This window comes from Labeo rohita, chromosome 5, assembly GCF_022985175.1.
Source record: "Labeo rohita strain BAU-BD-2019 chromosome 5, IGBB_LRoh.1.0, whole genome shotgun sequence".
Classification (NCBI taxonomy): domain Eukaryota; kingdom Metazoa; phylum Chordata; class Actinopteri; order Cypriniformes; family Cyprinidae; genus Labeo; species Labeo rohita.
The window spans coordinates 16,226,750-16,250,734 of record NC_066873.1 but is presented as its reverse complement, the minus strand read 5'-3'; the positions used below and the strand labels follow the sequence as shown (position 1 = coordinate 16,250,734).

Sequence of the window (23,985 nt, the reverse complement as noted above, 5' to 3'; positions counted from 1 at the left end):
AAATTAAATTAAATGCTTCCAGCAAAAAGTACAAATTTAGTTAAAAATAATCAAGGATCAACCATTTTTACTAAATGAACAGAATATTTTTGTTATATGCACAAATTTCATTATTTACCCATTATTACCCAAAACAAACAAACAAAACAAAACAAAACAAAACAAGCTTTCCTAAATATTAATTTGTCTTCTACTGGTCAACAAAACAGTCAGAACCACAAACAAAACAAACAAAAACAGAAACAAAACAAACAAACAAAAACAAAAAACAAAACAAAACTTTTTTTAAACAGACTTTCCTAAATAATAATTTGTCTTCTACTGGTCAACAAAACAGTCAGAACCACAAACAAAACAAACAAAGAAAAAACAAAACAAAACAAAACTATTTTTAAACAAGCTTTCCTAAATAATAATTTGTCTTCTGCTGGTCAACAAAACACAACACAAAACAACAACACAAACAAAACAAACAAAAACAAAAACAAAACAAAACAGCATTTTTTTTAAACAAGCGTTCCTAAATAATAATTTGTCTTCTGCTGGTCAACAAAACAGATAGAACCACAAACAAAACAAAACACAACACACAACACAACACACAACACAACACAACACAACACAACACAACACAACACAACACAACACAACACAACACAACACACAACAAAACAAGCTGTCTTAAATAATACTTTGCCTTCTACTGGTCAACAAAGCAGAATTACAAAAAAAAAAAAAACCTTTTTAAACACGCTTTCCTAAATAATAATTTGTCTTCTACTGGTCAACAAAACAGTCAGAATCACAAGCAAAACAAACAAAAAACAAAACAAAACAACATTTTTTTTTAAACAAGCGTTCCTAAATAATAATTTGTCTTCTGCTGGTCAACAAAACAGATAGAACCACAAACAAAACAAAACAAAAAACAAAACACAACACAACACAACACAACACAAAACAAGCTGTCCTAAATAATACTTTGCCTTCTACTGGTCAACAAAGCAGAATTATCAAAAAAAAAAAAAACCTTTTAAACACACTTTCCTAAATAATAATTTGTCTTCTACTGGTCAACAAAATAGTCAGAATCACAAACAAAACAAACAAAAAACAAAACAAAACAAAAAGGAACAAAATAAAACCTTTTTTAAACATGCTTTCCTAAATAATAATTTTTCTTCTACTCGTCAACAAAACAAAACACATTTTGTAAATAATCATTTGTCTTCTATTGGTCAACAAAACCGATAGAACCACAAACAAAACAAAACAAAACAAACAAAGAAACAAACAAACAAAAACAACAACAAAACAAAAAAAAAATAAAACAAATAATTTTTAACAAGCTTTCCTAAATAATCATTTGTCTTCTACTAGTCAACAAAACAGTTAGACCCACGAACAGAACAAAACAGTAAAAATAAAATAAAATAAAATAATAAAACATTTAAAAGCATTTCAACATTTACAATGCTAAACTGTATATTGCTAAAGAACGACATTACAAATATAAGTGAATATTCAATACACTGTCCAGCCCTAATGAGTATTAAAACATAAAAAAGAAAGGAAAGACAGGAGGATTTTATGTGAACACATACTGGTTCTATTAAATTTGTCAGGTTGGCTGAGACCGGCATATTTGTGATTGGTTACGACTGTGTGCAACATCCTCAAGCATTTTAAATCATGTTTTGAATGTGCTCATAAAAAAATGCTCTTTAGTATGGCAGCACTGAGGCTGGATGTACACACCTGACTCCTTTTATGACAGCCTGAGAGAAGTCAACTAAATAGTCAAGGACAACGTGCAACAGCAGCATGCAAATCCAAGAATTTAAGAGAGAGCCTACTTAAGAATACAATAACACAATTTATCATTTATTAACCAATGTCAGAGCATTTCAATACAGATACACTTATGATTTGAATGTGAATATGCAGTGTGATTTAACCACAGCTTTGTCCTTGAGCACAGTTTACAGATACAGGATGTTTTGTCTTCCAATATCCTAACCCAACCCTACAGAAATGCCTTCGGTAGGCTTACACGTAACACAAACTGTTATTGAAATATTGCCAGAAAAGCTACAGCCATCTGTACCTCATAAAACGGGTTGGGGTCACTCCAGTAGTGGCTCTCGGCATCCTGTAGTATACTAGTGGCACACACATGGACGCAGTAGCTGGTCAGGTGATCGTGCAGGGCTGACAGCACATCCTGGCTTCTCTGAATGGGCAGCAGAGTTAGAGGCCTGGGGTTGGAGACATCAAAGACACAACGCCTGGTTTAAGGCAAAAGCAGTGTAGTTTACAGGTCAAAGAGCCACTAAGTGATTAATATCAGCAAATGGCTCCTATTATTACCTGTCAATCATCCAACACCTCCTACTTCCTCTCCTAATATTTTCTCACTCCCTCTCTTCAAGTACAAGGCCACACATACAGTCCAACACTCCTTTATGTCTCTCTCTTTCTGTCGCTCATTCTTGGCTATAACCTTACATATACATAGGCGAATAGCTCTGTCAGCGCACACCAGCTCACATACGCCTCACTCTGGTTCTTTACAATCCAATTACAGCGTTTTAGTAAATCTGGCATCCATCTGACAGGCTGCCTGGCTGGGGAAACCTGGACTTGACAAAGTGTACTATAAATCGGTGAACTTTAGCAATGCTCACCCTCTCCAAACACTTTTCATTTTATGTACAAATGCACAGGTCAAACCCAAGCTGAGATTTTTTATATGCCGTTTTATATTCAATTTTTATCATCCAAGGAGAGATTTGGAGTTATTTATGAAATCAGGGCTACCCCAGCATAGAGGATCAGGCTTCATTGTCATTCCTTACAATACATCCACTACAGAAAAAAGTGGAAATAAAGTACTTTTGAACAAAAGCAGATTTTGAATTATTGCTGAATGCACTTAGGCCACACATTAATAAGTGTTTATGCCGAAATTGTGCAACATACAATGAAGATTCTGTGTACAACATTCACATCAAGATTCTGGCTAATATGTTTTTGTTATCTTATTTTTGTTATTTTTATTATTGTATACATTAGAACTCTAGTGTTAGAGGGTCAATTTTCTTTTTTTTAATAAATAAAAAGAAAACAAGTTGAAAGAATAGAAATCGAAAAGAGAACGAGATAAAAAGGAAACAAATAGAATAAAAGAATAGAATAGAGAGTGCAACTGTTAAAAAAGAAAAAAGAAATAAATTTGACCTTAGAGAATAGAATAGAATAGAAAAGAATAGAATAGAATAGACTAGAATAGAAAGTGTTATGAAAGAAAGAAAAAAGAAATAGAATAGAATAGATTAGAGAGTGCAAGTGTTAAGAAAAAGGAAAAAAAAGAAGTTTGATCTTAGAGAATAGAATAGAATAGAATAGAAAGTGGAAGTGATAAGAAATAAAGAAAAAAAGAAATTTGATTTTAGAGAATAGAATAGAATAAAATATAGAGAGCAAGTGTTAAGAAAGAAAGAAAGAAAGAAAGATAGATAGAAATGTGACCTTAGAGAATAGAACAGAATAGAATAAAATAGAACAGAACAGAGATTGCAAGAAAGAAGAAATAAAAAAGAAAGAAAGAAATTTGACCTTAGAGAATAGAATAGAATAAAATATAGAGAGCAAGTGTTAAGAAAGAAAGAAAGAAAGAAAGAAAGATAGATAGATAGATAGATAGATAGATAGATAGATAGATAGATAGATAGAAATGTGACCTTAGAGAATAGAACAGAATAGAATAAAATAGAACAGAACAGAGATTGCAAGAAAAAAGAAATAAGAAAGAAAGAAAGAAAGAAAGAAAGAAAGAAAGAAATGTGATCTTAGAGAATAGAATAGAATAGAATAGAGTAGGATAGAATAGATTAGAACAGAAGAAAGAAAGAAAATTGACCTTAGAGAATAGAATAGAATAGACAGTGCAAGTGTTAGAAAGAAAGATAGAAAGAAAGAAATTTGATCTAAAAGAATAGAATAGAATAGAATAGAATAGAATAGAATTAGAATAGAACAGTGCAAGTGTTAGAAAGAAAGATAGAAAGAAAGAAATTTGATCTTAAAGAATAGAATAGAATAGAATAGAATAGAATAGAATAGAATAGAACAGAAGAAAGAAAACTGACCTTACAGAATAGAACAGAATAGACAGTGCAAGTGTTAAGAAAGAAAGAAAGAAAGAAAGAAAGAAAGAAAGAAAGAAAGAAAGAAAGAAATTTGATCTTAGAGAATAGAATAGAATAAAATAGAATAGAATAGAACATTGTATGTTCTATAATGCACAAACAGGAGTTTGGTACTTTATAGAATAGGTATATCTTACATGCGTGTGGAGTCTTTGAGCTGGCTTTGATAGTGCATGAGCGTCTGGTGGATGTATGCACTGCTGGCCATCAGAATGAGCAGGTTCTTGAAGGGAGCAGAGGCCGGCACCTCACCTGCCCTCTCTTCTAGTCTGGTCAGTAGGAAGGAGGTCACACGGCCACACACCTCCACGTAACTGGAGCACACGGGCAGCAGGCTGTCCTCTCTAAATGCCACAGCCAAAGGGAGAAAAGCATCCATCTGCTCCACAACATCTGCACAGAACTGGAAATAAAGTAAATATGTCAAGTTTCTCTGATGATAGAGAATCAATACTTGTGCCATAATGTGTGCCTCACTTTTTAATTAATTCCTTTGCCCCCTCACAGTATTAAAGGGATGGCTCACCCAAAAATTAGAATCTGTCATTAATTACTCACCCTCATGTTGTTCTAAACCTGTAAGACCTTTGTTCATCTTTGGAACATAAATTTCTGAGACCCTGCATAGACAACAAAGCAACTGACATAAAGGTAGTAAGGACATCGTTAAAGTAGTCCATGTGAAATCAGTGGTTCAACGTTAATTTCATGAAGCTACGAGAATACTTCTTGCAAGAAGAAAACAAAATAACTACTTTATTCAACTATTTCTTCTCTTCCACCTTTGACATGCGTTGACAAGAGTACCAAATTGGTGAATAAAGTTGTTATTTTTGTTTTCTTTGCACACATAAATTATTCTCGCAGCTCTCTTAAAGGGATAGTTCACCCAAAAATTAAAATCTGATGTTTATCTGCTTACCCCCAGGGGATCCAAGATGTAGGTGACTTTGTTTCTTCAGTAGAACTTTTGACCGACTCCCAACTCTTGAGCCTGATTGACTGAAATGATGGTTGCTTTCTCTTGTATATACAGTCATGGCCAAAAATACTGCCAACCCTTCAGTTGCAAATGTTTTGGTACTCACATGTTTTTTTTTTCTTTTTTTGCATTGGAACAACACAAAAAAAACAGAGAAGAAAAGTCAAATCTGATACAATTCCACACAGAACCCAAAAAAATGCACTGAACAAAATTTTTTGGCACCCTAACTTAATATTTGGTAGCACCCTCTTTGGAAAAAATAACTTAAATCAGTCGCTTCCTGTAACCATGAATGAGTTTCTTACAAGTCTCTACTGGAATTTTGAGATCTCTCCACAGGTGTTCTATAAGATTCAGATCTGGACTCATTGCTGGCCATTTCAGAATTCTCCAGAGCTTTGTTTGTAACCATTTCTGAGTGCTTTCTGAAGTGTGTTTCGGGTCATTGTCCTGCTGGAAGACCCATGACCTCCAGTGGAGACGCAGCTTTCTGACACTGGCCATGTTGCGCCGCAAAATTCTTTGGTACTTATCAGATTTCATGATACCATTCACACAGTCGAGGCATCCAGTGGCAGAAGCAGCAAAGCAACCCAAAACATCTTTGAACCTCCACCATGTTTGACTGTAGGGACTGTGTTCGCTTCTTCGAAGGCCTCATTTCTTTTTCTGTAAACAGTGGCATGATGTCCTTTACCAAAAAGCTCTACTTTTGTCTCATCTGTCCACAGTACGTTCTCCCAGAAGGATTGTGGTTTTGTCACATATGTTTTGGCAAACTCCAGTCTTACTTTTTTATGCCTTTGTGTCAGCAGTGGTGTCCTCCAGGGTCTCCTACCATAGCATCCCTTTTCGACGGATAGTGTGAGCTGACAGTGTTGTAGCCTGTGTCTGCAGATCAGCTTGAATTTGCTTGGAAGTTAATCAGGGTTCTTTATCCACCGTTCGAATAATCTTACGTTGCAATTTTTCATTAATTTTGCTCTTCTGTCCACATCTAGGGAGGTTAGCTACAGTGCCATGGGCTGTAAACCTCTTGATGATATTGCGCACAGTGGACACAGGAAAATGAAGATCTCTGGAGATGGACTTGTAGCCTTGAGATTGTCCATGTTTTTCCACAGACAACTCTTTACACTTCTTTCTTTTCTCCATGCTCAGTGTGACACACAACACAAAGGCTGAGTCAACTTTTCTCCATTTTAAGTAGTTGCAAGTGTGATTACTATTTTGCCCTCACCTGTTACTTGCCACAAGTGTGTCCAAATACAAATTACAGGAGCATCACATGCTTGAAAAGCAATTATTTCTTACAATTTTGACAAGGTCCCAATAATTTTGTCCAGTCCACAGTTCTGTGTGAAATTTTATCAAGTTTGACTTTTCTTCTTCTTTGCAAACAAAAACAATAAGCACGTAAATAACAAAAAATTTGCAATTGGAACAATTTTTTGAGAGAAGTGTCATTTTCTGACAGAATTGCAAGGGTGCTGATATTTTTGGCCATGACTGTATGCCAGAGCATGTTGACACGTCACGCGCCGGCTGTTGTGAACGCGCTCAGGACAGTTGGACATTGCAGTGGCTCAGAGGTAAAAAATTATTTAAATACTGTTCAGTTTCTTGCACAGACCGATTGTTTTGTGTCTTAACACCTCAATATCGTCACGAGCCGCAGGGTTTAATTTGGTTTTGTCTGTGTATGTTTTTTTGACTCTCAGGCTGCAACGATTTGAGTTAAAAATCTTTGTTTGTGTTCTACTGAAGAAACAAAGTCGCCTACATCTTGGATGCCCTGGGGGTAAGCAGATAAACATCAAATTTTCATTTTGGGTAAACTATCCTTTTAAGATTGAACCACTGATGTCACATGGACTATTTTAACAATGTCCTTACTACCTTTCTGGGCCTTGAATGTGCTAGTTGCGTTGCTGTCTATTCTCAGATTTCATCAAAAATATCTTAATTTGTGTTCCAAAGATGAACAAAGGTCTTACGGATGTGGAGCGACATTAGGATGAGTAATTAATTGCAGAATTTTCAATTTTAGGTGAACTAAGCCTTTAAAGACAACTAAGCATAACTATTATTTTATATTTTATTTAATTGAATTTTATTTAATTTTATCAAATAACATTTGGAAGGGAGCGGCTGGCTTGAAAAACAACATGACATAACATTGGAGCACATAAACAACCTGCCAGGCTTCATCTTCAACACTGATGAATATACTTTTAAAGGTAAAGAACATGTATGGTGCAACTATACTGTTATCCACACACTAGACTATCACAACCATTTGGTAGAATTATTTGCAGATAGTTATTGTGAAATAACTTTCAGGTACTCCATCCTGTCCAGCTTAAATCGACAAGAAGCATTCAATGCTACGCACTAAGAAATTCTTTATCATACAACACTCAAACTTCCCTTTTTGAAGCCCGAAATTGCATTTCAGCAGCTCACACAGCTCTACCATATGTGAAGCGACTAGCATTTATTGTAGTAGAATAACCGAATCATCCATGGCGATATGACTGTGTGAGACGTTCAGGGCCATTTTCTGATTCAAATACCTGCAGTTCCCCTCCTGTGGCGCCTGAAGAGAGAAGCAACACTTATCTCATTTTTCCACATTTGTCCTGGAGGAAACAGGGAATCAGCACTGGTATTTTCTCTTCAAAATGATTACGAAAGTGTGTGTGCCCGTTACATCTGCCTTACATTGCCTCAGGAGGCACGCAGCTTGAAAGGAAGACCCCTAAGGGTTATTGCCAAAAAGAGGCAGCCCTGGAACAGAACATACACCAAACTTCCTCCACCCATATTTCTCCAACCCTTGACAAATGAAGACATCATTGTGGATCTATCCCCATCTAGCACTTCCATTCCTCCCTTTCTCCATTCCTCCTTCCAGCCACACGTGTTCAATGCAGATTAGCAGTAACGGCAGCGAATCTGGGCATGCTGAAGAGCCAGACGCATGTGCTGGGTTCACTGTCGAATTTATATACCTATAGAAATGAGTTACGATGCCGGCCGATTCGAGAGTAGTAAAATATACGTGTGCATTGCATATATCTCCCTTCACTCCACCCTTTCCCCCTTCCACAGGGAGTTACCGTGTCCCAAGGCCTCTGCGAACATGCACGAAAAAAACGGCACATGTTAAATGGAAACTTTCCCAATAGCAGGTCTATCAATCAAGCACGGACAGGCAAGTGAAAAAAGGTGACTTCATATTTCTTTACTAAACTTCAGAAACTTTGTTACGCAGCCTGCTGTTTCACATTGTTCAGGCACAATAGATGCAGCACGATAGGGTTATCATCATACCATAATTAAAGAAGCAGTAAAATTTCACCGTTCACAATACAACCTTTGATAGGGGACAATTAAATCAAATTAAATAAAAATAATAAAAAATAAATAAAACACATTCCAAAATAAATTATTATACTTTATTTTTATATTAACTATAATAATATGATCACATTTTTTCTTTCTTTCTCTTTCTTTCTTTTCCTTTCTTTCTTTCTTTCTTTCAGTTAGTACAATTTAGTAGCTAATATTAAAAAAATATAATAATAAACTATCGTTAAAATTAAATACTTTTAAAATATAAAAAAATACTGTTGTATTTATAAATTAAGTAATATTGCAGGTAATCAGTTTATCAGGTAAGTGAGCAAATAAAAAAAACTGTAAAATGTAAATTTAATTTAATTTAATTTATAATTTATAATTTTATTTTTATTTTATTATTATTTTATTTTATTTATCCTGTAAATCAACAGTAAAATGTCACTGTTCACAATACAACCTTTGATAGCACAGAATACAACGAATAATAAAAAATGTAAAACTACTCCAAAATAAAATATTATAGTTTATTTTATATTAACTGTAACAATATGATCACCTGTTTTTTTGCTTTCTTTTTCTTTCTTTTTCTTTCTTTCTTTCTTGCTTTCCTTTCTTTTTAGTTAGTACTTTCATTTAACTACTTAATTAACTAACCTGTGATAGTTAATTAACCTTTGATAGCACAGAATAAAATTAAATAAATAAATAAAATAAAATAATAAAAAATTAAAAATAAAACACATTCCAAAATAAATTATTATAGTTTATTTTTATTTTTATATTAACTATAATAATATGATCACGTCTTTCTTTCTTTCTGAAAAATACAATATAACTATAGCTAACATTTATATTAACTATGGCTAAAACTAAACACTTTTAAAATATTTAAAAAAATAAATAAATAAATACGGGTGTAATTATAAATTAAGTAATATTGCAGGTAATCCGTTTATCGGGTAACTGAACAGTTTAAAAAATCTGTAAAATATTTATTTTATTTTATTTCATTTATACATTTTAGTAGCTATTATAAAAAACAAAATCAAAATAACAAATTATAACTAAATACTTTTAAAATATTGAAAAAAAAATACTGTTGTAATTATAAATGAAGTAATATTACAGGTAATCAGTTTATCAGGTAATTGAGCAAATAAAAAATAAAAAAACTGTAAAATATTTATTTTATTTTATCCCCTAAATCAACAGGACAGTTTTGCCATAAAATGAATATATAATATTAATTATATTCATAATATAAAATGTAACATAAAAGAAAATTATAGTTTATTATTATACTACCTATAAAATTATAATTACTGGTAAAATTAATGTTATACGTCAATTTGGACAACCTAATAATTTTAAGTAAGTGGTTTTCCTTTCTTTTTTCTAATTAATATTGATATGATCATAATAGTCAGCAGCAGGTCTAATACCCTCCACTGCAAGGACTAAAACAAACATTTTGACATATTCATATTTTGATTTCTCCTGCCTCTTCACATCACTTGAGTCAAAGCAACTGTGTTTGCATTAATGTCCCATCAAGATTTGGAACTAATGCGATAACTGTCGCATTATTTTTTACCAGTGCTGCTTTTGATATCTCAAAAGCATGCTGAGAGTCCTCGCCAAAACAGAAGCCCCTACAGGCTGAACGGGTCTCGAAACAATCGGCCCGATTGGACAGCGAGTCGATAACAGGCTGAGTGTTGTTGTTATAAGCTTAGCGGGAAGTGTGAGAGAGATGTGGGCGAGAATGCAAAGATTCACCCCAATCCAAGGTGATGAGGACCCGAGAGGTGTCGGTGAGATTTATGGCTTTCTAAAGCCTGCTGCTCCGGTTCGGAGAACCCTTAACTAGAGCAGATCAAAGATATGGATTCCAATAGGACAGCCACTGCAAGGTTATTTCTCAGCAAAGCTTTAAAACATTTAAGAGCTCAACTCTGCAGCAGTCGTCTTGCACCTTTGAACAGTGCTAAATCCTTCTCCTCACACAGGGTTAAGGACGATCGTCAAAGTGAGGTGGTCAATAGCTGGATGGCGGTTTCAGGTTGATAAATGGTTCGCTGAAATATTATGCAGACGGGAGGTCCGCCGACTCCGAGAGTTCGAAACAAAGCATGAATGTATGAATATGAATGGGTGAAATATTGATCTTCGTAATGCATCTGGACTGACTATGTTCTGGCTAAGTCGGGCCTGGGCTAGAATAACGCTGCCTACTTATGGGCCGCGGTGACATGTGTCAAAAAGAAGGGATTTTGAGACACTCAGAGCAGCAGAGAATGCAAATAAATGCACATGCTAACCTTTGAGATGAGAGCTGCTCATTCTGAAGCACTGACCTACACGTAAATGTGTTGTACAGGTCTTGAGTGTGAACAAATTTTGACACTTGTTAGTGATGTGGTTCCAGGGGTGTCAGCCGCATGTAGCGGCGTCAATGAAAAGGTATGGAAATCAGAAATTTCATGAGCAGGGGCCATGTTGCTCAAAAGTGTATTTTTTGATGTTGGATAAAGGTTTAAAACAGGTTTTATCGATGACTTACTACCCTGAACTACCTTGAACGTGGTAGTTGCATTGCTGTCTATGCAGGGTCAGAAAGCTCTCGGATTTCATCAAAAATATCTTAATTTGTGTTTTGAAGATTAATGAAGGTCTTATGGACTTGGAACGACATGAGGGTGAGTAATTAATGACAGAATTTTTATTTTTGGTTGAACTGTCCCTTTAATATTGTAGGGGTGAAAAGGAATGAATTGCAAAGAGGGATTTATTTGAAACAGAAACAAGTTTTAGTCTTTAGTGTAATTTACTGCCATCTTTAATCAATTTAATGCATCCTTGCTGAATAAATGAAATAAAGTAATAAAATGTAAACTTTGCTTTAGTTTTATCTGGAAATACAGCTTAAAAACCTTATGTTTTTAACAAGAAAAAAAAGGGGCTGGTGCAGGGGGCATGCAGGGACCGAAACACCTGCATCCTATCCCAGCTCTGAGGCTGTCCTTTGGGGCTGTGATGGCTCATCAATCTGCCTGAGCTGCAGCGAGTGGAGCTTGTCTCAGACGGGAACCTCCGTGATGAGGGATAAAATGAGGCAAAACACTGGGCCATAGAGCAAACCCACAGGACCAGAGAGGCTCCTGGAGCCACGGTGCCTGCTCAGGACGAGCAGACATGTCATGTCACTGTGAACCAGTGGAGTATTTCAAAAGAGAAGGAAATATTCGCAAATGCATCACAAATACCTTCCTCTATAGCTCTGTTCCAGAGCCCAGCGAGCTGCCTTGTATGGATGCCCCTGAATAAAAAAAAATTTAAAAAGGAAATTGCAGCTTTTTATCTCACAATTCTGACTATTTTTCTCACTATTTTAAGTTTACATATCACAATTCTGACTTTTTTTCACAGAATTGCGTGATATAAACTCGCAGTTGCGAATTATAAAGTCAGCATTGCGTGATATAAACTCACAATTCTGAAAAAGAAAAGAAAGACATAAACTTACAATTCTGACTTCTTTTCTCAGAATTGCGGGTTTAGGACTATATCTCGTAATTCTGACTTTATAACACGCAATTGTGAGTTATTGTGAGATATAAGCTCGCAATTCTGAGCAAAATGTCAACATATCATTCTCCCTCAAAATTGGAATTTATAACTCACAATTGTGAGTTTATATCTCACTATTCTGACTTTATATCACACAATTCTGAGAAAAAAAGTCAGAACTGTAAGAAAAAAGTCAGAATTGTGAGATACAAACTCACATTTGAGAGAAAAAAGTCAGAATTGCAATTTTTTCTTGCAATTCTGACTTTGTTTCTTGCAATTGTGAGTTTATATCATGCAATTCTGAGAAAAAAAGTCAGAATTGTGATTTAAAAAACTCAGAATTGTGAGATACAGTGTTGGGGAAAGTTCATTTTAAAAGTAATGCATTACAATTTTGCGTTACTCCCTGAAAAAGTAACTAATTACATTAGTTACTTTTTATGGAAATTAATGCGTTACGTTACTTTTGCGTTACTTTTTAAGTCTGGGCAGGGCTTGCTTCTTTGTTTTTAATATAAAACAATTTTAATGTAACCAATCAGATGCTTATATATATATATATATATATATATATATATAAGCATCTGATTGGTTTACTTAAAGCCAGTTGCTTCATCCCATCACTTGTTTGTTTCTATCTAGATAACCTATTTATTCCTCACTTGTATTTCACTAATCCTCCACCTTCCCCAGCACCACCTGCCTAGAACTGCTTGACCAAGCCTGTGTACACTCCATGCTTTCTAATAAATGCTGGTAAAACTGATTCTGAGAGTTGTCATGAAATATATATACACACAACAATGTATTTATAAATACATAAATAATTAAAAATAACGATACCGATTGAGATAAATTAATGTTCAGTTAATATGTAAACCTCTGATGTTACCTTGGCCACCATCTTTGGAGAGTCTCTTTCTGAACCTTGACTATGGGTAACAGAGGTGATCAAGATGTGGGGGGAGCCCGAGGCATGTGTAGCTTCCTCCTGCTGCAGATTCTTATTGCAAACGTCATCCAGTACCACTTTCACACAGTGAGCCATCTGAGGAACAAGGTCTCTGAATGCAGCCCTCCAGCCAAACTCAAGGCACACCACCTGAACACAGACAAACACATGCATGCATAAATACCGTTGCTGCTCATAGTGGAATACATTATAATGTTTTCAAAATAAAACATGCATTTAAAGATTATATTATTATGTCATAAAGATATAACGTATAATTACAAGTAGAACATCTAAGTACTTTTTTTGGCTGAAATCCAAGAGCTTTCTGACCCTGCGTAGACAGTGACACAACTGACATATTCAAGACCCAGAAAGGTAGGACGCATTATTTTTGTCTTGAACCACTGGTTGAACCACTGATGTCACATGGACTATTTTAATGATGTCTTTACTACCTTTTTGGGCCTTGAACGTGGTAGTTGTGTTGCTGTCTATAAAGTCAGAAAGTTCTCGGATTTCATCAAAAATATCTTAATTTGTGTTCCGAAGATGAACAAAGGTTTACGGGTTTGGAACAACATGAGGGTGAGTAAATAATGACAGAACTTTCATTTCTGGGTGAATGGTTCCTTTAACCCTAAGTTATAGCAATATAGATGTTAAATAAATGTCCACATTGAAAATGAATGAAAATGAAAAATGTTTTACAGTTCTTTCACCACTTATGAGTAAACAAGGGATGTGTATCACCTCTGTGCTTTGCAGCACTAGATCAGTAGCGGCTTTGTCTTCTGCCGGCATCAGCTCCGTATCATCCCTGCCCTTTTTCAGGACCTCTGCATGGAAAAAGCAAACACACGCACAATGCATCTACAGTAAACTGTAAACTACAGCTTTACCAAAGGAAATATGCTCCAAATCCTCTCATTTCCAGCTCATTAAAAACATTTCACGCAGGAATATCTCATATGTTCCGTTAGCATATTAGCATATGCATTCACGCTCTGCATACTGCATTTGGAAAATAAACCAATATGTGGGGTGCCGGGGTCAGGCCAGGCCAACATATTAAACTCCTCCGCTCTGTGACGACCTACAAACAACGACGTGATTCGCCCAATGAAACGGGGAAAAACTAAAAAGCGGACGCAGTAATTGCAACAGTAAGCTTTGTTAAATTCAGAGGCTTTGGAGTTGATTTGAACCCCTGATAGCTATGGCCATATCTGGGCTAATCCATGGAAGGGTTAGAGGGAGGATAAGTGTGTGTGTCTGTGTGTGTGTGTGTGTGTGCTTGTTGTGGGCAAATTAAAAGTGCATGCATCAAGGCTGCATTTTTCTAATCAGACGCTTCGGAAGTAAGACCCCGGGCGAGGCAATTTAGTTGAAGAAGAGAGAGAGTCGAGCCAGGCGAAGGAGGAGAGAAGCAGCCGGCATGTCACTTTTTGACCTTTAAGCCCATCTGATGAATTTCTGGTAATTAAGTCGTTTGATTGGCTGAATTAATGATTTGGATAACTGCCCTTTAAAGGCTGTTTACTTCTCAGTAAATCCAGCCCTTTTCTGCTTGTCCTGTTTTTTAATGTAACCTTTACAGAAATTACTATACGCACCAGTCACTTTCATAGCAGAAAAAAAAATAAATGAAAGAAATTTCCTGCCTCCTCAATTTGTGTGTGCAGAAGCATGTTTCTATATGCAAAAAAGAAAAACACACACACACACACAGAACGGTAAAAGAGCTGTAAAGAAAGGCAAGAAAACGCTCATTAAAAAAGCATATGTATACAAGGTAGCGCTACAGGCCAGCAGTCTGGTCTCATAAGCTGCCTGTAGAGATGTCGCTATTATACGCAGGAATTGGAGTCTTGTCTTATTTAAAGGCTCCGTCGAGCACAATATAGCTCGAGGTTTTCCGCTCCCACGGTGACAAATCATTTCACATGTCAGATTTGGAGCAGACTGTTGTCAGAAATCTTGATCGGCTGCCATTTATTTACACTATGCTGATATTCATCGGAAAAAAAACAACAACCATATATCTTGTTGACTGGCATATATCACATTCAGTCTGAGAGCAACATAAACCATTTATCTGGATCTGTATATGTTTTCACAGTTGCTTCAGGGGGACATTTGCTTACTATGGTTGTTTTCTTGATTATGAGATTAAGAACTATAGTTTTTAAAGAGATAGATCACCAAAAAAATACATTCTGTCTTCATTTACTAATCCTCATGTCAGTCCAAACCTTATTTATATATTTATTTATTGTGGAACACAAAAAAAATGTTTGGGGTTGGTATGTTTTCTTAATGTTTTTGAAAGAAAGGTCTTATGCTCACCAGTGTTGCATTTATTGATTAAGGAATACAGTAAAAATTGTAATATTAACAGTAATAACCATTTCTATGAAGGAAAAGCTGAATTTTCAGCATTACCAGTCTTCAGTGTCACATGATTCTTCGGAAAACCTTCTAATATGCTGATTTGGTGGCCAAAACACGTTTCTAATTATTATTAATGTTAATAACAGTTCTGCTGCTTAACATTTTATTAATGTTAAAAAATATATATATTTTTTTCAATCTTAGATGGATAGTAAGTTCAAAAGAATTGTATTTACTCTATATATAAATTTGTTATAACATTATACGTCTTTAATCTAATTTGCTATTAAAATAAAATAAAATAAAATAAAGTAAAATAAAATAATAAAATGTATTGAAATCAAACATTTGAACGGTAGTGTTAAAATCAACACTGGACTAAACTTTGCTCTGAAAGAAAGTCATTCAGGTTTGGATTTACATGAGGGTGATCAAACTGATGACAGTATTTTTAATGTCTCACTGACCTGTATCTCGTTTCCGCCACTGATTAAAAAATTATAAAAGCTAAGTCAGTCCTATTATCTCATAATTCTGACTTTTTTTGTCATAATTGCAGGTTTACATCTTCCGATTCTGACTTTTTTCTCAGAATTGCATGATACAAACTCACAATTTTGCCTTTTTTTCTCAGAACTGTGAGACATAATTCTGACTAAGTTTATCAGAATTGGAAGATATAAACTCGCAATTGTGAGTTCTAGTCAGAATTGCACAATATAAACTTACAGTTGACTTTATTACATGCAATTGTGACTTCATATCTCACAATTGCACAATATCACAGTGTCAGAATTGCAAGATGCTAACTCACATTTGTGAGAAAAAAAGTCAGAAATGTGAGTTTATATCTCACGATTCTGATGTTATAACTCGCAACTGCTTTCATAGATTTGACTGTATGCATGTTTGTGTGAAATGTTTAGTAATGGTTGTTAAAGTGTACCTTTGCCACTGCATACTGATTCTCCAGCACAGTTAAGGAAACCCAGATTGGTTGCCAGGTCCTCCACAGTTTGTTCCAGCTCCAGTAAGGTGTTGGTCAGCTGGGTCAGGCACCTGAGCTGATGGGAGGTAAGGCTGAAGCTTCTCCCTTTCTGGGGAGGATCCTGAGGAGCTGTAGACAGACACAACAAAGAGTTGGCCACGGAACAATGTTGACAGACATCTTTGCTGGAAACACCAGTATATTTTTTGTTGCGGTTCTGCGGTGGACATTTCAACCACCAGTTCTGCTGAGACCATCACAAACTTCTAGAAATAGCTGAAGGCACAACTCTTCTGTGAGTACTTAAACAAACCACAGCAATAAACAAAGGCACTTCCTGTAAATTAGCTACAAAAATTTTCTTCATTTTTGCTACCCAGGCTCGCTTTTGAAACTGCAAATACTGAATGATAGACTGCTTCTGATGGTCCTCATTAGAAAGCCACTTTGGATAAAAGAACTTGCTAAGTAATTAAATGTAAATATATGTGAACTAGTTTACTCAAAGAATAAAAAGCTTTAGCAGTTACATTTTGGATGGCTACGCTAGTCCACTAGCTTAACCAGCACCAGTGTTGCCAAGTCCGCAGATTTCCTGTGGAATTGGGCTACTTTAACACTGTTGCCACAGATTGTTTTTGATGTCCGTGGGTTGAAGCGACCCCAAAAACGTCATATTTAGCCCCTAAAATATGAATATACCAGGGGAACCCCGACAAAAAGAATGCGATTTTTAACCCCCTTCGAAACATTTTTGAGTAGCAACTGGGTGGGTTTTGTTGTGAAAATCTGGCAACCCTGACTAGCACCAAACCAGCATAAAACAGCAATTTTGGACATATTTGGTTTGTACAAGTCAAATGCAAATCTGTTTTTAAAGATGTGCAGAACACAGGCAGTTTCTTTGGATTAGGGACCTCGACGGCTGAAATGTAAGCACATCAACACGAGTCTGGAAAAGTTAAGCTACAAAACAACCTTCAGTAAATTCTTTATACCAGCACTTTGGTCAATTTCATACATTTAAATGTCTTTCAAAAGGATCTGTCACTGGTAAATAATCTAGCATAATACAATTATACATACACTACTTTAAAACTTTGGAGTAAGTAAAGCTTTTTATTTATGAAGAAAATTAATTCTTTTACTAAGCAAGGTTTCATTAAATTGTTCAAAAGCTACATTAAAAAAATTTAAAATTCTTTACTTCAGCAAGGACACATTAATTGATCAAAAGTGACTGTTGAAACATTTAAAATGTAAAAAAAAAAAAGATGACGAAGTAGAACTGTTTTTAACACTTTATATGCTGTATTATTCAAAAATTCAAACATAAAATTAAATTTTTTTCATGATGATTGGAAGATTTTCTGAGGCTGATATTGTAAAAGATATTGAAGGTTACTTTGAGGACATTTCCAACAAGAAATATTCAACAGTGGAATCCAAGATGGCACGTTTCTCAAATAAATAAAATAATAAAAACCGAAAGACTTTGCGAATGTGCATTTGACACCAGGGGGCTGTGAACCGTGGCCTCGCAATCTCCACCAATCCCACAGAGGCCGTAAAGTTTCCTCTCAAATCTACAGTCAAACATTGCTGGGCACAAACTTTCTCCTGTAACCCGCCGATGACCCTCATCTCCAGCGTGGCTCTCCCATTTCTGCAGCTGCCAAAGCCATCACCCAGGGGATGTTCCGCATTAGGCCTGAAGAATGGGCCGCGGAGAAGAGGGCTGCGGTATTTTCAGACACTTCGACAAATACTTTTGTGTGTGCTCTTAAATGACTTCCTCTGACAGAAAAGGCATTGGGGAGTGGATCAGGAAGGCATTAGCCCCGGCTATGAAAGCTCCAGGAAGATTGAGTGGGAAGGCGACGGAGGGAGGGGAGAAATAAAAAGAAAGGAGTCCCAATAATTGCAACAATATCACCTCTGGATTCGAACACCATATTGTCACTTTGTTATTATCAAGCCGACAATATGACAATCTTACTCTTCCGTTTCTCTCCACTTCATCAGGCACATACGGTGATCGTACATACTTCTGTTTTGAGCTATTTTATAATTTCGCAAGCCAGCAGATTATAGAGATGCAGAGACTGACCCCATGAGGTGGGTTAGTGAGCTCCTGGAATAAATTCATGCATTTGTGATGTATACATGTGTGTAGGTGTGCGCACAGATTTTTTTCACAGGTGAGCGTGTCATACCAGCATCCTGGCTCTTCATTAATGGGGTCCAGAGGGAGACTGGGAGGCAGAACTGGGAAAACAACTACATGAATGCATGGAGATCCACTCCACTGAGATCCACTCCTGCTCATACAAGCACATCAGCCTGTCAGTAAAATCACTCCAAACATACTGCATTATGTATAAGACCTGTGCATTAAATGCCACTTTCAGCACACAAGTAACATGTGCGCTGGGAATGTACAGTATGTGAGTCCTACTGGATATCTGTGACCATACTCCTGGATTAACAATAAACATCTCAATGAAGTGTAAGTGCATTCTGGTCATGATGGAATTACCATAATAAGGGCTTCACTGGCCTAGGATTTGTAGGAGCTCTGAGCACTTGCGTGTATTTTGTATATATACAGGAACATATATTACATGAAAAAAAAACATGTAGATAGAGTAAACAGAAAATGCATGTAAAGCTGTGTGCAAATTGAGTGTAGTGTACAGCAACAGTATAAATTAAAAAGTATATTTACATAATGCACATCTTTATTGCATAATGCCCTAGAGTATGCACTGACCTGTCAACTGACCGTTCGCAAACAGCTTGACTGACAGGTGATCTGACCAATCATAATACCGAATCTGCCATTCTATTTGACAAACAAATCAGACAAGAGAGTAGATTAACTTCGGTGGACTTAAACTTGAAACACTGTGTGTATTGACGTCTTTCCGCGGTTGAAATAAAATATGTTCTGATGTTCATTCATGTTTTTGTAGTGCTTTAAGTAAATAAGAAAAGACGACTGGTTCACGTGTCATTGATCTAACAAGGCAATACACAGATCTGTTATGACACATTAAAGAGCCACAAAACTGTATCTATTGTTTGAATTTCTTAAAAAATTACAAAATTTTAAAGCTGAGACCTTGTTACATTCCAGAAGTAACCTGCTCTGTCTTGTCTGTCTGCGTGTTGTCACTTGCCTCTTTGCTTTGCGATGTATTTTTCACAGCGTTAGAACATGATGAGTAGTGTGACAGTGTCATTGTTTGTCAGACATAGCAACAGTTACTAAAAAGGAGGAGGTTTTTGCAAAGGGTTAATTAGAGATGGAGATGGCCTCAGTGCTCAGTGCTCTGCAATGCCAGCCAGAGGCCAGAAGTGCAAAAAGTTGTGAACTGGATGAGTGGGGTCTGCAATGAGTTTTCTTGGCCTTTTTTCTTACAACTGATAACGTCTTAAACAAACAGTCCAGTCAGTTTGAAAGCCATTGTCAATTTAGTAGCAATCTATGAAGCACAGCTTACACAAAAGTCACTTTAAAACCAAGCAGCTTTCTGTTGGTCAACACAGCTAATCCACGTTCAACATAAAGCTGTTGCAAAATCTTTCACCTTTACACAAATTCATAATTGAATGTGACCGCAACTTAAATCCCTATTATTTTTTTTATTCTGTGAAACACAAAAATGTAAAAAAGGCAAAAATATAATATAATATAATATAATATGTGTTCATAGTATATATGTTTATAATGTATATTTTTATATTATACATTTTTATAAGACTTGAAATAGAACACATTAATTGTATAGGCAACCTTTGTGATATTTTTAGTGTGCTTTTTGACAATTTGGACATTATCACATGTACTGTATGGAAAAGAACAGCTTGAACATTCTACCAAATATATTCTATTGTGTTCCACACAAGAACATCAGTCATATTAGTTCGGAACAAGGGTGAGTAAATAATGACTTTTTTTTTGGTGAACTATACCTAGAATTAGTTCTCTCCAGAATTAACATTTCCTGATAATTTACTCACTCGTACACTCTTAAAAATAAAGGTGCTTTCTGATGCCATAGAAGAACATTTTTTGTCTAAATGGTTCCATAAAGAACATTTAACATCTGAAGAACCTTTCTGTTTCACAAAAGGCTCTTTGTGGTGAAGAAGGTTCTTCAGATTATAAAAAAGTAAGAAAGAGGTGGTTCTTTAAAGAAGCTTCGACTGAATGGTTCTTCTATGGCACTGCTGTGAAGAACCTTTTAAAGCTTCATTTTTAATGTGTGTGTATGTCATCCTGTATGAGCGTATGCCATCCAAGATGTTCATGTCTGTCTTTCTTCAGTCAAAAAGGTTTTTGAGGAAAACATTCCAGGATTTTTCTCAGTATAGTGGACTTCAGTGGGGATCAATGCGTTGAAGGTCCAAATTGCAGTGAAGCCCACTATATGGAAAAAAATCCTGGAACGTTTTTCTCGAAGAACCCTAATTTCTTTTCTACTGAAGAAAGAAAGACATGAACATCCTGGATGACAAAGGGGTGAGTAAATTATCAGGAAATGTTCATTCTGGAGGGTAGTAATCCTTTAATAGAGAATACTCTAAATAAAACTGCTGATAAACAAAATACATACCTGAACAGCTCTGAAAGTTAACACTAATTGCAGTAACACTGATGTGAACTTATGAACACAACTTTACTATACTGTTTTTCTATAACCGAAACCTTACATCACTCTGACAAAAGAAGGTTAATTTTCCATTTCATGACAATTCATGACAATGTCTTCTACATACATTGCAAAACGTTCCAAAACCTCATCTGCCTAACATTCACCAAACCTACCATCCATCTCCATCCCACTCAAAAGTGTCCTTGAACCCCACCCGTCCTCTACACCCCAAGCACTAACTCACACTTAGAGCGGGCGTCTCACCTTTATGTTTAATGCTCGACTGTCATTCTATCTTGTCTTTTCCTCCCACCCAGCCATTGTCGGGCTATTTATTACCCCACCATTAACGGCTTATTAGGGCCTCTCTCATAGCTAACCATTAGGAGTCTTGTGCGGGAGGATGGCCCAGCCACTGAAGCCATAATGGGGGTTATTACAACACGCTGATGGGGTGGAGGTGTTGAAGGTGTTGAGAGCAGTGATACGTGTCGTTTACTGTGAAAAGAGCTGAGAGTCAGGGCCTCGCCGGGGTCGTTAAAAGGGCATTGCACTCATATCAGATGCAGTAAAAAAGGGAAGGCCTGGGAGCACAGCAGATAGATAGAACAGCGGATGGAGGAGGCAGAAGTGTTTAACAGAACATCGCTCAAGTGTTTGAGAACTATCTAATAAAAAGCAGCAGGGAATTCACCGATTAAAACTAAATACAGTTATAATGCAAGAGAGACTGAGCAACCGAGGAAAGTAAAAGCTTAACCCGAGCACATTATTTTCAACAGTGTAAGAGTGTTGAATGTACTTTTGTGAAGGAAGACCTCAGGAAGCTTACATAGAGCTTCAAGTGTGCTGGGGGCGACAGTAACACAGTGCTAAAAATGAAGCACAAAGACAAAAGTCTGCATGATCCTTGAGTGATCACAATTTTGCTCTTGATTAAGATAGGGAAAGATTTAAAACAATAACAAAAATGAAATTCTCAATCAAAAAATAATTTATTCATCCTTGTGTCATTAAGTTCTGTTTGCAAAGCTCATGCCACTGGTTAAGGCAGTCTTGCTATGTCTGGCTGGTCAGGATCCTCAGACAAAGGTACAGATACAGTTTACCTGCATATTCTTCCAAACCTATATGAGTTTCTTTCTTCTGCAGAACACATAAGAAGGTATTATGAAGAATGCTGGCAATCTACAAAGTTTTGACTTTGACCATTGACTTTCACTGTATGGAAAAAAAACACTAAGACATTTTTAAAAAGTAGATCTTGTATGAATATTGCACAGAAGAAAGAAAGCCATACAGGTTTTTAACAACACAAGGGTGACTAAATGTTTTTTATGTGAACTTTTCTTCTAAGGCCACTCTAGAACAGTGGCTCTCAACCATTTTGTCTCCAAGACCGCATTTGTCTACAACAACATTCAAAATCCCATGACTTTTAGTTATATGAGAATCACTAGACAAAGATTAAGAATTTAAGAATATGAAAAATATTTTTACTCACAGTTTCTATCTTATATATGAGTCTTGTGAGCAGTTGTGAGCAGTTCTCAAAATAACCAGAGCTTTCTGACTCTCCATAGACAGCAAGGGTCCTTCCAAGTTGAAGGCCCAGAAAGGTACCAAGAACATCAACAAAATAGTCCATGTGACATCAGTGGTTTAACCGCATCAAAGACTGACATGGAAGAGAAGAGTTGAATTAAATCATTATTTTTGTTTTCTGTGCATAAAAAAGTATTCTCGTAGCTTCATAAAATTACAGTTGAACCGCTAATTTCATATGGACTTAGTATCTTTCTGGGCCTTGAACATGGTAGTTGCTGTCTATGCAGGGTCAGAAAATATCTTAATTTGTGTTCCGAAGATAAACAAATGTCTTATGGGTTTGGAACAATATGAGGGTGAGTAATTAATGACAGAATTTTCATTTTTTTGGTTAAACTATCCCTTATTTTTAAGAGTATGCCGACATTACATGAATGTTGCAGCACATCCAGCACAGTTGCGAGGAATAATGGTTGAAAATAAATGAAATGACTTGCAAAGCCATATCGTTTTTTTTCCTCAAATGTGTTCCTCAGCATAAAAAAAGCCTTTTGTAAACTATTCACATCACACTTGCTTTGACTAGAAGGGGGGAGGCAGTGAAAAATGGCACAAAGAAAACGAGAAAGAGAGCAAGGGAGAGAGAAGAAGAAGAAGAAAGAATCGTAGGGGAGGCTGGGAAATCCCCAAACAGTTGTTATTGATTCCAGTGTTTACGGGCAGATAGTTTAGTGCCGTTTACAAAACAGAACAGATGCAGCCAGTGAGCAAAAAGGTAAACAATTGCTGTGTGGCAGGTTGCCAAATCCCCGGCCTGGAGTATTAAACTCACACTGAAGTGCATTTCCCCTTTGGGTTACACTCGCTGCCACTTCATCTCCTCCATGCCTGCTCCCTCATTTCCTTCTTTCATTCTCTTTCCCTCCGTTTCACACACACACACACACACACACACACAAACAGAGACGTTCGGTTCCAGCTCTCGCTGGCTGGCTTGTCCTGCTCTGACCCTTGGGGCCGTGTTCTGCCTAGCTGGGCCATTAGTGCAGGGAATTGCATGTGTCTGACATGGCCCTAAAAGCAATTATTAAATGCTTTTCTCCAAATGATGCCCGGCCTCTTTAGGGAATGGGCAATCACGCAACAATTTAGCCACTGATTTCATTTCCTCTCTCTCTCGTATCGGTGTTGATTGGCCTCTCTGGCAGAAAAGTGAGAAAAGAGAGAGCGGCCGAGCTTAAAAAGGACACGACGGACGTTCGGCGGCATTCCTGTTCCTGACCCTGAACATTAGCCATTCAGAAAAA

At 36.4% G+C, this 23,985-nt stretch overlaps 1 protein-coding gene across 1 annotated transcript in view; it reads right to left on the bottom strand.

Annotated features, from left to right (window-relative positions):
• kiaa0825 (KIAA0825 ortholog) overlaps window positions 1-23,985 on the bottom strand; it is a 163,408-nt gene that overhangs the window by 113,634 nt on the left and 25,789 nt on the right. Inside the window, exons 5-9 of the mRNA XM_051110077.1 lie at window positions 16,428-16,598; window positions 13,841-13,926; window positions 13,028-13,237; window positions 4,349-4,614; window positions 2,108-2,258 (exon numbers count right to left, since the gene is read on the bottom strand). Of these exons, the coding sequence (XP_050966034.1) occupies window positions 2,108-2,258; window positions 4,349-4,614; window positions 13,028-13,237; window positions 13,841-13,926; window positions 16,428-16,598 (884 nt within the window). The remainder of the gene's footprint in view (window positions 1-2,107; window positions 2,259-4,348; window positions 4,615-13,027; window positions 13,238-13,840; window positions 13,927-16,427; window positions 16,599-23,985) is intronic.